At 53.8% G+C, this 13,800-nt stretch overlaps 4 protein-coding genes across 4 annotated transcripts; 2 read left to right on the top strand and 2 right to left on the bottom strand.

Annotated features, from left to right (window-relative positions):
* Positions 1-417: 417 nt before the first annotated feature.
* On the bottom strand, positions 418-1,983 carry A1O7_08820 (uncharacterized protein; the record flags this gene model as incomplete). Its single annotated transcript, XM_007762809.1, has 1 exon — positions 418-1,983. The coding sequence occupies one exon, from the start codon at positions 1,981-1,983 to the stop codon at positions 418-420; it is 1,566 nt and encodes a 521-aa protein (XP_007760999.1).
* A 1,688-nt stretch (positions 1,984-3,671) lies between these two features.
* A1O7_08819 (uncharacterized protein) lies at positions 3,672-5,232 on the top strand (the record flags this gene model as incomplete). The annotated part of the gene is made up of 2 exons (XM_007762808.1): positions 3,672-3,717; positions 3,767-5,232. 2 exons carry the CDS (start codon positions 3,672-3,674, stop codon positions 5,230-5,232), a joined length of 1,512 nt encoding a protein of 503 aa, XP_007760998.1.
* Positions 5,233-7,165: 1,933 nt separating this feature from the next.
* A1O7_08818 (uncharacterized protein) lies at positions 7,166-8,353 on the top strand (the record flags this gene model as incomplete). Its single annotated transcript, XM_007762807.1, has 1 exon — positions 7,166-8,353. One exon carries the CDS (start codon positions 7,166-7,168, stop codon positions 8,351-8,353), a length of 1,188 nt encoding a protein of 395 aa, XP_007760997.1.
* A 959-nt stretch (positions 8,354-9,312) lies between these two features.
* Positions 9,313-13,379, bottom strand: A1O7_08817 (uncharacterized protein; the record flags this gene model as incomplete). The annotated part of the gene is made up of 2 exons (XM_007762806.1): positions 9,313-13,096; positions 13,147-13,379. The coding sequence occupies 2 exons, from the start codon at positions 13,377-13,379 to the stop codon at positions 9,313-9,315; spliced, it is 4,017 nt and encodes a 1,338-aa protein (XP_007760996.1).
* Between the last annotated feature and the right edge of the window lie 421 nt (positions 13,380-13,800).

The following is a 13,800-nucleotide window of genomic DNA, read 5'->3' as shown; positions in this document are numbered from 1 at the left end:
CCATGCACAGTGGAGCTTCACTGTGGTCACTGTGAAGGCGACAGAGGATGTACTCAAACCACACACCCGCTCGACATATATATGTACAGGTACTAGGTACCTAGCTATGAGGTATTAGGCGCCTTCTCGCCTCCCAAAGCGCCGTGTCATGACACCTCTCTCATATATCAGGCACAATACATACATACCTACCTACCTACTCATCGCTGCTATACCACTCCCACTTCCAGGTTAGCTGACAGAAGATGGAGAGAGCACGTCCGGCTGTAAATATCCGTATCTACTATAGCAATAAGAGATACGGTAACGCATTCACGCAGGCTTACTCTATGGCACGTGAGAACTTGTGTGTGCACCATGCGACTATACGACTATGCGATCATGCAACTCCGCCGCCCACGACGCTCACGCTCATGCTCACGCGTTCTTCTTCCCAAAGAAACTCATGATATTGCCGCCTCCGCCTCCAGTACCCTTCTTCTTCACCCCTGCCTTGCCCTGAGCCTGACCCGGACCCTGACCCTGACTCTGACCCTGACTCTGACTCTGGCTCTGAGACGGTATCTTGGAGGAACTCTTCGCCATGCCTTTCCTCGCGGTCGCGGGCTGCGGCTCCGGCTCATCCTCGCTGAAACTCTCCCACACGGCCTCCTCCTTTGTGACGAGATATCCGTCTTCATCCTTTGTCGTGCGTTTCTTCATGACCTTGCGCTTGCCGCGGCGTCGTTTCGGTTCCTTGGTGGCCACTTTCTTCTCACCATCACTTTCCGACCAGGCGATCTGCTCGTCTTCTCCAGGCCCTTTAGACGGCGCATCTGCGTCGGTGCCTTTCCGGGCGGCGACAGGCTCGTCGGTCTCTAGACCCGTCGCTTTCTCGACGCTTGGCACGGCAGCTACTTCTTCGTCGTCCGAGTCCATCAATTTTCGCAGTTTCGCAGCTCGGTCTTCCTTCTCCTTTTTCACGACGTCGCTGTGTCGTTTTTTGGAGCCGCTTGCGGGTTTGCGCGTGTTCGTGTCCAGGAAGAGGGCTTCGTCTTCGGATTCGCCTTCGTCATCGTCCATGTCGACGTCTTTCATGGTAGTGTCTTGCCGAGCCACTTTTGGCGTACTGGTCGGTGTTGACTTCTTGTTGCCTTGCTTCGCGAAGGCTTTGAAGAGGTCGGATGCATCTCGTTTCAAGGCGGGTGGTTTCGAAGGCTGCTTAGAGGATGTGGTTGTCGAGGTGCTGTCGCGGGATGAAGGGCGAGATGGTTCTTCGGCCTTTGTGCCTACGGCTCCGGCTGCTGGCCCAGATTTGGGAGCTGGCTTGCTTTGAATGGCAGATGCGGATGTCTTTTTGGGCTCCTCTTTGACGGGCTGGAACTTTGCGGCAGGTCCAGGGGGGATAGCGGCTGGCCTGTTGCCTTTGCGCCGTCGCACATTGGGGTTCTGGATCACACCGTAGGCCTTGTTGTGCTGAAGGGGATCTTCTTCGTTGAACAAGTTTCGGCCGATGTCTGATAATGTGAACAGGTCTTGGATGCGCGTGGGCGACAGGCTGTAGATGTGTATGGATGTGATGCTCTCGTATTGGTCTTTCAACTCTTCCAACGCGTCCTCCTTCACGAGCGAGATGGTCCGCACGGGGACTTGCACTGCATCTTCCTCCTCATCCGCTTGACTGCTCTGTTGACTGGGTTCGAGCATCGAGCTCGTGAAGGGCGGAGGGCTGGAGGGAATGTGTTCGTCCGGGTCGAAGTCATGCTTGCTGGTGGCGCCATTAGTTGTGATTGGCGGAGTCGGCCTCTTCTTGAACCCGGAAAGAAGATACGTGGCGTATATCGAGCCCGGCTTCTTGCTGTTCTGGAATTCGTAGAAGTCATAGAGCATGCATTTCGCAGCATTCACATGGACTTTGAAGACGCGCGATACGTTGCGATATGATATCGCCCGTTGTTCTGAGAGGACCTCGGTCGCCAGGTATTTCTTGAAGTCCTGATCCATCGTGAAGGACGGTGTTTAAAGTGCTGCTGTGCGATTTGATGCTCACTGTGCGATCAAGATGCCCATAAGGACAATTATTGGTGACGCGACTGCGCTGGCCGACCCCGCGACGCGTTGAGTGGATCCACTCGCTTTAGCTGCGTTTTTTGTCAGACGCAAATGACGTGGGGCGTGGACCGACACCAGCAGGACATCAAGCTCACTCCCAACCGGTTCTTCATCTCCCAACCTTGAGCATCTTGCCGGTACGCAATTCTCACAGCGACCGTAGCCCGCAGACTGACTGTCATAGTGTAAAGCCCTGTCTAGCCCGCTTTCAACAGGAGGAACAACTTCCCCATTGTGCAAGTCACGCCTAAAACCAATTCACACCTTGTTCACCTGCACCTTGCATGGCCGCGTTACAAGGAGTTAAGCCCTTGTCGCATATAGAATGGAACCCGAGTAGTCTGTAGCCGGGAACAATTCTCCGACACAGTGATACAAAGTCTCGCAGATGATCCGGCTTTGACATTGGACCGACTCGCCGTTGAACCTCGCTGCTGGGAATGTTCGAGACCATCTGTCAGCTCTAACCAATCATGTGGGACTGGCGTGAACGGTCACAGTACTCCGTACTCCGTATGCGCTCCGTATCGCGTCGGTCGGACATGGACACTCTGATCCTCTGACGGGCAAGATATCCGTACGGCCGCTGTCAGACGTGCACATCGTATCTATGACATCTTGGCTCGGTCAGCATTCGAGTCCGATGAGACGCACGTCTTACAATCTACGACTCTGTCCTTATTATGGGCCTGAAGCCATGACGGCCTGGCAGCACGGTTGCGAGATGATTCTATCGATAACTGCACTACATGGTCGTGCGCGGTTCGACTGGGTCATCAGACCATGAAGGAATGAGGGAGATGCCGGACGGTCGAACAGGAACTGAATATCACATCAAACAGAAATGGACTCCCAAGGTAAGCAAGCAGCTAGAGGTCGGGTGCCGGGAACATCCAGCCTTCGACTACAATCTCTGTTGACGCATCTCGGTAGAGTCTCGCTTGCGCTCATGGGTGTGCTGTTTTTGCACCAAGTCGTACCGCAGGTCGTAAGTGACTCCCTGCTGTGGCTGCTTTAAATGGTGGCCTTTGCCCGACGAAACCACGGCCTCGAACAATCAGGAGCAACTTGCCAAAAGTGGTTGCGCCAACAATCTCCTCCCAATGACGCCTGAAATAATTGGTGTCGCATGCTTCTGCCGCTTCAGACGACTCCGCCGTAAACGAAGGCGAGGTGGACTGGGACCCTCAAATGGCTGACTCCGACCTAGGGATGTGCTCCGCCGGCACTATATCAATTGTCCATCTAGAGGAGAGCAACCGATCCCCGGGAAACTCAAGAAGGGCAAGAAGACGCGAGCATGTGATGCATGTGCACGCTTGAAGCTAGCCTGTGACCTGGACAGTCCATGCGAGACATGTCTTTCACATGGTCTTGAATGCACCTACACCCGCGTCTCGCAGCCCGAACCCGATTCAATAACGGAGCCAACGTCGGCTCCGATTTCTAGTGATCCATCACCCTCAACCCAGACACGCTCTCCTGGGACTCCTCCAAGACCGAAGACGCTTAGTCGGCAGGAACGTAGCAAGATTTCCTTGGGCTTTTTGCTCAACTATGTCAATCCGACCACGACAACCATGGCCGACGCATTCGGTCACGAGACAGAGAAGGAAGAAGGAAATGGTGAGGCACCAAGCAGACCCTGTGCAACAATGAATTCTGAGCTCTCTAGTTCCCTCATCAACCACCCTCAATGGTATCTCTGGAGGCGATCTCGGAGCGTCTGCATCAATACAACAATTGCTTTTCGACGAATACGTGGCGCCGTTTGACGCGGGGCGAATGGACGACGTCTTCGTCTCCTACCTCTTTCCGGATTCAGAAGACTTTGCAGGGACCGGCCTTGATGCAAACTGGCACATGGACTGGCAAGCGTCCGAAGTATCAACACCTTTCGCAACCCTCAACGACCCCAATCCTTTCAGCACCTTGGTAGACTCTTTGACAAATTTTTCACTGTCATTGCCTCAGGGCCATCCTGAGCGTGCCCTGAACGATCGGCTGGCAAAAGCTTCTGCTCTATTTTCGAGAAAGAACGTTGAACGGTTCATTGGACATTACTTTCGCGATTACATCCCGCACAGCCCGATACTCTTCCCGGGAACATTCCACGCCAGCTCGGCTTCACCGTATTTGCTGACGGTCATGGTCATCACTGGAGCAATGTTTTCTTCAGGTCCGGGTGACATTGAATTGGCGCGAGGGATCCTCGAACTCGTGGAGGAATATGTCTTCAGCAACGAAGATTTCGTAAAGCTACTTCAGGCACCGCATCATACTAAATACACAAATGACCTCGGAGGATGGCAGGCTCTCCAAGCCGCCTTCTTCATCACTCAGATCAAGCTTCGAGAAGGCTCTCTTGCCAAGCGGAAGGAAGCCCGGACTGCTCGTTTCGAAGCGATTATCTCTGGCGTCCGCGCTCTTGGACTCCTCCAAACCCGCAATCCTTTTTTTCACGCTGAACCACCACTGCCAGAAATGTTCCAGTGGAATCAATATGGCGACAGCGAAACCAAGATACGGCTTGTATGTGGTATCTTCAATCTCGATGCGAGCTTCACCATCCTCTACAATATGACACCTCGGTTATTCGCCGAAGAACTGGAGGTCGATATGCCCTGTCCGGTGGAGGCCTTTTTCGCCGACAGCGCTCAGGACTGCTACCAGATTTCATTCAGGGAGCACGGACTTCAGACTCTGCACCTCTCCGAATTATGCAATGCTTTCTTGCAAGACACGTGGAGTGAGCAAATGCGCTCCTCCATGCTGAGCCTGTCGTTGCTCAACTTATTCACTCTCATCTTGGCACTTTTGCAAACCCTGTGGCTATCGCCATACAGACCCAGGAAGAGGCAGTTGATGCAGAGCATGGCGGTTGCGCTGGAACGGTGGAAAGAGATCTGGGATTTCCAGAACGCGAAGTTAAACCCGAGACAGCAAGAGCGGTATGGCTTCTTGAAGATTGCGCCTCTCGAGTTCTGGCAGATCGCAAGTGTGCTGGTCCAGAAGAAAGCGACCCGTTTGGACACGGCGGTTGATCAGAGCAGAATGTATGCCATGAACAACGGCCGATATGGGAATTGCTTAAAGTATGCACACGCTTTGCTCCAAGACGTCAACAAAGAACAGGCGTAGCCGGTATTGTCGATCACCCCAATCAGGGACAGTGCTCCCGAGTTCAGGAAGCTGGAGCATCTACTCTGGACCTACGGGTAGTCCAGCTCTGGCCGCATAATGCCTCAACGGTGCCCGCATCCTAGTAACACCAAGAAATAGCGCGGCCACCGATATATGTCACGAATACCTGAGGACCCATTCTGTATCATCAGTCCGTCATTTTCCTGCGCTGTACACTAAGAGCTTCACGCGCAGAAGATGGAAGAATGCTGGATATGGCGTACTTCCCTACACCTCGATCTAGCCCTACGAGCTGCCGATCCATATCAACATCCGGATAGTGTTGTTAAGAGATTGCACGTTGAAATGCACCTCGGCTACGACTCGTTATCGTGGCTACATAACAAGACATGAGCATTAGATTGGACTGGACCGAGCATGCTTTGGAACGCGCTACTGCTGACTCGAGCGTCGACTTTCAGGCGACTAAAGAGCCACGGCCTCCGAAATGTATGTGGCAGCCTTGGTGTTGGACCGAGATTCGGGAGGAAGAGGAACCGGCGGAGTATCTTGAAGGCGATGTCCCTGGTGCGGTTCAAACAACAATACCTAAAAGCACTGTGAGCTCCAGCGCTCCATGGCGCAGACATATCTTACCGAAACTCCGATCGTCCGATACACGAAGGCCAGCATCCGGCGCCATCGGCTCCTGAGCCTCAACACCATTGGTACAGTGCTTCTTTAGCCGGAAAAAGCACACACGCCAGCCAAATCACGCAGGCCGGGGGATTGACATGGTGGTTCCTCTTTCGCACCTCGCAGTGACGTGCTCCGGGTACTTCCAAACAGCGTGGCTCCGAGATTGTGTTGGACGGTGTCAGAGTTCTCACATCCTGTCCTTGTGCCCAGATTCCGCGTGGCACCTTTGACCAGTGTCGCAGGGGTTTCAGCCTCGTTGTGACGGCCCTTCAGCACAATCTTCTCTAGCAGGACAGTACTTGCACAAGCTCGTGCCAGACACATCTGCAGCAACGCCTAATGTATCTCAATTGCGATCAACATGTTTGTGCGAACCTCTCCCTTAATCAATGCAGGAAGTCAAACAACACGCCGACGACGCTGACCTTTCTTCGCGCTGATTGTCTATGTGTTTTACCGGACCTCGAGAATAGGGCAAAGCACGGCACTCTACGGCGGAGTATGAGCGCTGCACCTTGTCAGATTTGGAAATGCTCGTACCACAACTTCCAACATGGCTTTGTATCTCTTCGACTTTCTTTCACTTCATGGTATTTGAATCTGTCTCATAAAATCAAGACATCCCCGTTCCTCCGACTCTCTCGTGGTAAAGATTATATCGCCAGCCTTCGATCTAGCCCATTTCATAACGAGTCCGAGTCGCCGCTGGTTTGGGGTACACAGGGCTACACACCCTTACTGCCGAGACTACGAGCACCTCACACCGACTATACCACGTGCTTCCGGCTACGCGAAGGCTAAACAACTGGCTTAGACGGACTTTTATGCGAGTAATCTCTATCTCGCTCTGGCCGGCCATACTACACGGTACGTACGTAGGTACATATTCGACCTATCGTAGCGACTAAGGTCCTCCAGTCATCTAGCTAGGCCTCACTTGGCCCGCATTCAAAGCGAGATTCATTCATATACATATATATCAACAGCCCGGCACGGAGTGATCCCGATGGATTAATGGGACGTGGATAGCTATCCCGTCGTTGGGACACCACCCAGACTTTTGGACTCCAGACCGACGCTATATCTATTTACATGAAGTGGCCGATCTTTGGCCCTTATACAAAAGGTACAGCACCAGGTTCAAGCGACGAGGTAGCGTATCTTCGCAGAGGTTCAAGGTTCCGAATCCAAAGTCCCTCATCCCTCTCTCACCACCAACACCAACACGACCACCATATCATCAACGGTCAACATGGACCTCGCGGGCCCGGTGCCCGAACTCAAATCCCAGGCGGCCTCAAGCTCAGGCTCAGGCTCGACATCCAAGCCCGACGACACATACCTTTCAGACTTTACCCGTCTAGGCGAGCAGGTCTACTATTACGTATCATCCCCGACGTCCATATCAACGCCCACGCCACCAACATCAAGCACGGCGGACGTGGTCGCCACTGCTTCTGCTTCTGCTTCTGCCACTGGCAGCTCTGCCGCCCAAGAACCAACTGCCGATCCCGGCCTCATCATCATCTGCTCCTGGATGTACGCCCAGCCCCGGCACATCGCGAAATACTCGACCGCTTACCGGGCGAAGTATACCTCCTCGCCGATCCTCCTCCTCCGGCAAGACGGCGGCGACTTTTTCTGGCGCACGCACGCGACGCAGATGCGCAACTTGGAGCCCGCTATCCGTGTCATTCGAAGGCTTCAGGCCGACGCCACGGGCCACAAACTGAGGGTGCTGATGCATGTCTTTTCCAACGGCGGCGCCTGGTCGGCATGTCAGCTTGCGGATGCCTACGCCCTTGCTTGCAGGGGTGATCATGATGCCATCCTCCCCGGGTGTCTCCCTCTCGCCGCCCTAATCCTAGACTCAACCCCCAGCCTGCCCGACCCCGCGGCCTCGCACGCCGCCATCTGCGAAGCCCTCCCCAGCGCGAAGACATACCCTCTCACCCGCAAAACGGGCGAGATTGCGGTGTCGTGCTTCCTGGCGCTGACTTCGGCCCTAGACGCCCTACTGGGCAGGGAACACCTCACGCTGAACATCCGGCGCAGACTCAATGATCCGCAGGGCGCCTTTATGCAAAGTGGCCTCCACACGAGGGCCTATATCTACAGCGAGGCGGATGCGTTGATCCCTGCGACGGACGTGGAGGTGCATGCCGAGGAGGCGCGGGCCATCCTGAGGGCGCGGCAGAGGGAGAACAAGAATAAGGAGAATCAGCGCCACGTGGGGACCAGTACTCACCTAACTCCCAACATTGGTGACGACAGGCGTAAGAGTAACGGTCGCGGCGACAAAGTCAGTGACGACGGTACCGGTTGCGACATATGGCTCGAGAAGTTCGACCACACGCGACACGTAGGACACATGCAGGGTGATCCGGGCAGGTATTGGGCTGTCATCGACAAGGTATGGAAAGGCGGAAGTAAGGATTAGGATGATTCAGGGTGAGGATGAGGCGCGAGTACACTGACGCAGCAGACCGCGACGTGTCTAAGAGGAGAGGAACGTAGAGGATCCTAGAAGAGACGGAGTTTTGGACCAGAGGAGACGGGGTTTTCGATAGATAAGAACAGAACAGAACAGAATAGAAGAGAACATGACTATACTCGCTTCGCCACCAAAAAGACAAATAGGGGTACATGTGTATATTGGAGCGTGCAGCCAACAGGGCACTAATTAATGTGGTACTTACAGTACATATGAAGCGCTGCCACGGGAGGAGAAACGAAGTCCATACCCAATCAGTACTCCGTCCAGGAGCTTCGTTTGGATGATTCAACCGCGTCACATACCACATACATTTGCTTGGCTGGGACAACTACGAACAGCAGCTTGCCGGCTGGCTGAAAAGAGAAACGAAGAGATCAGAACTACTGAGCATATGGTGCCATGACACTTTGATTCCCATATGCACACGGCCAGGCAAGCGAGCGCCAACTACTGTACTGTACTGGACATCGGCAGGCTGCGTCGTTCCATACCAGGTACACGCTTGAACATTTTTCATTTCTATCGTGGCTCACTGTCGCGCGTCGTGGCGTCATGGCGTACTCCGCCCCCCAAACCACAGCACATCAGTCACGCTGGATCATTTGCTGTGTCGTGAGCCTTGAAGTGCTATCACCTGCACGTACCATCAGGATGGCTCGCTCCCCTCAGCCGATGCGAGGCTATCCCTGAAGATATGTGGACAGACAGCCATTCACTTCCCGCCGCTAATGGTGCACCTCAGCCTAGGTCTTCTGTGCACTGTTTGGCGATTGGGGTAATGAGACGCACTGGTGCTCGCCTCCCCAATGTCGCGGCTACATTGCTTCTGTGTGCCTGGAAGAGAGACGCCATCGCTCATTTGAGCACAGCCGTAACGACAAAAGTTTCTTCACTCCCAGCTCTCAAGCATCCATCTGCACCTGTCTCGCGACCGAGGAAAATTCCTTTTTCAAATACTCCAGATACCCCTTCCACCCAATCGACTCACCACCCGCTCCCTCTGCAGTGGCACCAGGAAATTTGCGGTCCAGTTCGATGGTGATGCGTATGACCGCCGCATTGGCTTCATTGACCTTCTCGATTTCCTGCTTGACCGCATTTTCTTTCAATTTGGCGCCAAGCACGATGCGGAACTTTTCAGCAAGTGGCGTAAGGCGGCGGCGGGTTTCGTCAGGATCAATCACGGATAGACGGGTGAGCATGAGGATGCAGAGAGTACGGATGTCGTGATCATCGGGGATACCGTCCTGGATGCGATCAAAGATCTTGGCAATTGGGAGATGTGGGATAGCTCCAGGACAGTCAAGTAGGGCATACATGGTCGCATATGCAGATTTGCGCAGGTCTAAACCAGCATCTTCAGTGTGGGTGAACGGTCCGATCTTGACCTGCTTGATGAGTTCAGGCTTGATCTTCGAATCCTCCAGGACGGTGGGAAGCAGTTGACCAACGTCTGGGATGACCAGTTCCGGCTTGTTGTGGATAGCAGCATTGAGAGTAGTAATAGCAAGACGGCGGTTCGACAGGTCCTTGTCATGCAGCATGGCCTGAAGCATAGGTGTCATGGCCTTCATCAGGATACTGTTGTAGGCACTGCCAGTTTCACCCAAAGTGAAGCGGAACGCTGATATGACGATGCCGCGAATTGATGCATTGGAATCCGACAGCGACTTGGAGAGCTCCGGGACGTATGTGTCCGGATCGATAGTCGCCAGTCGACCTATGCATTCAGCACCAACGGCACTGTTGTCCTCCGTCTGCGCCACGGCAAACAGCTTCTGCCACAACTCTGCTGCATACGGTTGGAGTTCCCCAAGTGAGCTCTCGGAATGCTCAAGGATTTCTTTCAGAGAGTGCAGGTACAGATAGTCCGCGGTAGGGGTTTGCGCGAGGCTTCGAAGAATGATGGGCAGGCATTCCGAAACGTTGTTGGAGCTGGCGCTGCCCAGCGCGACCGCAGCAGCGAGCCGGATCTTGTCGGACTCGGCGGAGAGACATTCGATGAAGGTCTCGACCTTTACTGGAGACTGAGAACCCATTCTGAAGCCAACTTCACCCAAGACCGTTAGTGCTAAGCAGATTGCCGGCAGATCATGAGACGATTGCAGTTCCGCCAGGAAGTCATCTACGGTAATGGTCAAATTGTTGCCCCCGTACACCAGTAAGGTGCCAATTGCTCTTCCAAGAACCATCGTCTCACCGTTCGTTCCGACAGTGAGGAGGCCTTTCATAAGTGGCGCACCAACTCCGTGCTCACCGATGACTTTCGCAACCAGGAGGTAAGCTCGAAGTGGAGGTCCTTCGATCCTAGTATGTGATATACCGCAAAGTGCCTCGACAACCTCTGGCGTCACGAGTGCTTGTGCATTTGTTGGGATGATCTTGGACATTATCACAAGAGCTGGCGTCAACAAATGCAGGTCCGTGGCCGAGATTAACGGCATCAGCAATGTCTGAATCTGCAGGATGGTGCCTGTTCCGTACAGAGAGGACGTGACTGGGTTTAAAGCGAGGTACTGCAATGACTCCAAGCAGGATCCTCGAAGAGACCTATCAGCTTTACGAAGTTGATTTGCCATCTCTAAGGAGACTTCTTGAACCCAAGCGGAACCGATGTTATCGTGACTGCTTGCAGCCTCGCCAATGAGTCCAATGGCTCTCGCGCTTGCTAAACGTGTGGTCTCGTTCTTTAGTCTGTCACTTAGAACCCCAAGGCTCTTAGCCCTGGTTGAGGACGATAACAGCTCAGTACCTGACGTTCTGGCGACGAGAACACCAAACACCTGGATACCGCGATGGCGCACCTCGAGGTCTGTGTTATTGTCGGTGACTCGATCAACAATGGCCTGCCAAAGCTTCTCAATATGTATCGAATGGTCTTGGTTTGCTGGTTGAGAACGGGGTGGAGTCAGAGCCTTCACAAACTGCTCAATAGTGCCCAGAGCCTCTGTCGAGACTTTGTAGTTCTTGTCTCGAACGATTGCTGTGACCGAGGGAATGAGTGCGATGACGAAGGGAATCAGTACACTGGTACCATTAGTCTCGGCAATGACACTGATCAACGTCAACGTCTCGATCTGGAGGCTGGCAACAGTCGCGGACGTCCCTGAGGCTGCACTGCCTGTCCCAGCCCCAGATGCAGGTTTCAAAGCGTCAGCGATAGCATCCTCCAAAAGCTGTAGGTGATCAGATAAGATCCCATTCCGGGCCAAGGTGAGGGTCTTGAGCATTCCCACAGCAGCTTGCTTCAGAGAGATGCTTGCTTTCTTCCATAATTTGGTAAGAGCTTGAACAATCTTCGGCACCAAGCCGACCAGCTCAGCCTGCGAACCCGACGGGGGCGAGGCTGGGAGAATCGGAGGACTGGACCGTATGGAGATAAGGCCACGGAGATCGGGGTCTTTCTTGTCCGCCTCGCTGTCCTGTCGTCTTCGCTTGCGAGTATTGGTCGGCATGGCTGGATTTTCTGATGAGTCGACTCTGGTGAGTGCCGCCTCCGTCAAGCCAGATCCAGTTTTCCGGATCAGCGCAGTTGTAGCCGCGATCACCTCTAGACGGACGCTGTCTTCCCGTTCCTTGAACAGCCGGGATATTAGAACAGGCGCAATTTTTCCAAAGAGCAGCCCTCTGTCGCCAGAGGACGACCCCGAGACAATGGTGTACAAGGCCTTTGCAGCGCAGCGACGAACTTTCCAGCTCATGTCATCAACATCACTGAAAGCGTCATCGTCATCCAGCTCGGCATACTCATCGTCATCGTCGTCCGGAGCATCATCTGTTATGCCATCATCAGAATCGTTATCTTGGGTGCCACCCATCTCGTCGTCTTCAACGTCGGCAACATTAGGGTCGTACTTGAGATACCTCAGCGCGGCGTCAATAGCGCCGGCGAGACGGGATTTGGTCTCATTTGGACACGACCCAAGCATGGCCTCGAGTGCGATGAGGGCTGTTTCGCGAAGTTCCTCAATCTCCGGGTCAACTTCAATATCTTCGTCCACGGATGCATTTGCCGACATCTCTTCCTGGCTCAAGACCTCCAGCACATAGGGAATGACGTCCTCGACATAGGGGCCAAACTTGGTCGGACTCGACCGCGCAAGCGTTCCAATCGTGGCCACAAGAAACCTCCGATGTTCAATACTCAGTTGACTGTTCTGATAGCTTTCGGTAAGAGCCGCCACGAAGGATCTGACCTGGGTGTCATTGAAATGAGGTAACAATGCTCCGATGCCTGCCAGAGCACGCTTCTTGACCACACCGCCAGCCTGCGGACTCTCGATGATATTCATGACCGCCTTGGCAAGAGCGACTAGCTCCAAATCGTGCAGCAAGGAGCCATAGCACTTGACTATTTCAATCATGACATCGACCGCGTCGCTGCTGTAGCCTTTATCTTTCTGTGCCTCCAACAAGCCTCTGGGTAGGGGTGGGGGAGGTTTGCTTGACGGTATAATTACGTGGCCCACGAGTCTCGGAATCAAGACCTTGCTCACAGCAGTGTAGGCATCTTTCACCTCGGTGCTCGGCCCCTCATTCGGTCTGGGTTGAGGCAGGGAGGCGATGAGGGAGCGCAGGGCCGTATTCGGGATTGAGATGTCAATGTCCTTGTTGGTGAGGTCGGTGAGTTTGTCGATAAGCGGCGCTATCGTCTCACCAGGGATGCGTGTAGCAAGAGGCCCAATGCTGCGGAACGAATGAGTGTGCTGTCCATACGTGGGCGTGTTCCAACTCACCATTTGAGAGCCTGATTCTGGACTTCACCATGCTGATCGGCTAAGGCCTTCAGCAACCCCTCGATAATTCTTGCGGCAGTATGATTATCAGTCCGTATGTATTCTGAAGCAGGAGATAGGAGGATGTTTGTGAGATCGCTCAACTGCATGAAGCGAATATCGGGATCGGGATCATTGATTTTCATGAGCAACTGCGAAATGCCCGACTGCGCTGAATTTCGGTCCCTAGCCATGGCGACGGACAGGTTGGTTGCTTGAACGGGGAGAAGAGAGAGAGATATTCCTAGAATCCGATTCAGGACATCGAAGGTCGAGCTCGCCGCGCGGACACTCGCACGAGGCTACGAACTTGCTCGAGGTTTGACAACGCAGTCTGCGGACAGAGCAGATCGAGCCGTGGGAGGGGAAAATGCGCGGTGTATGGTTTGGAGGGGGCTTGAACGCTTCGACAAAGACACCGGCCTCCAGGCAGTCAAGGGAATGAAATGACTTTTGGTGAAACAAGTCGGGGACTGACTCGGAGTGGTGCTCTGAACTCCCCGTCTTCCAGAGACCTTTAGCGGGGTGAAGCGTACGGTACAAAGTTACAGGCAGATCAACAGCCTGACACGTGCGCAGTGAATTTTAGCCACTAAAGACACAAGAATGACGTCA

This window comes from Cladophialophora yegresii, assembly GCF_000585515.1.
Source record: "Cladophialophora yegresii CBS 114405 chromosome Unknown aczIN-supercont1.6, whole genome shotgun sequence".
Lineage (NCBI taxonomy): Eukaryota > Fungi > Ascomycota > Eurotiomycetes > Chaetothyriales > Herpotrichiellaceae > Cladophialophora > Cladophialophora yegresii.
The sequence above is the reverse complement of the archived record's forward strand: the minus strand, read 5'-3'. Positions and strand labels throughout refer to the sequence as shown.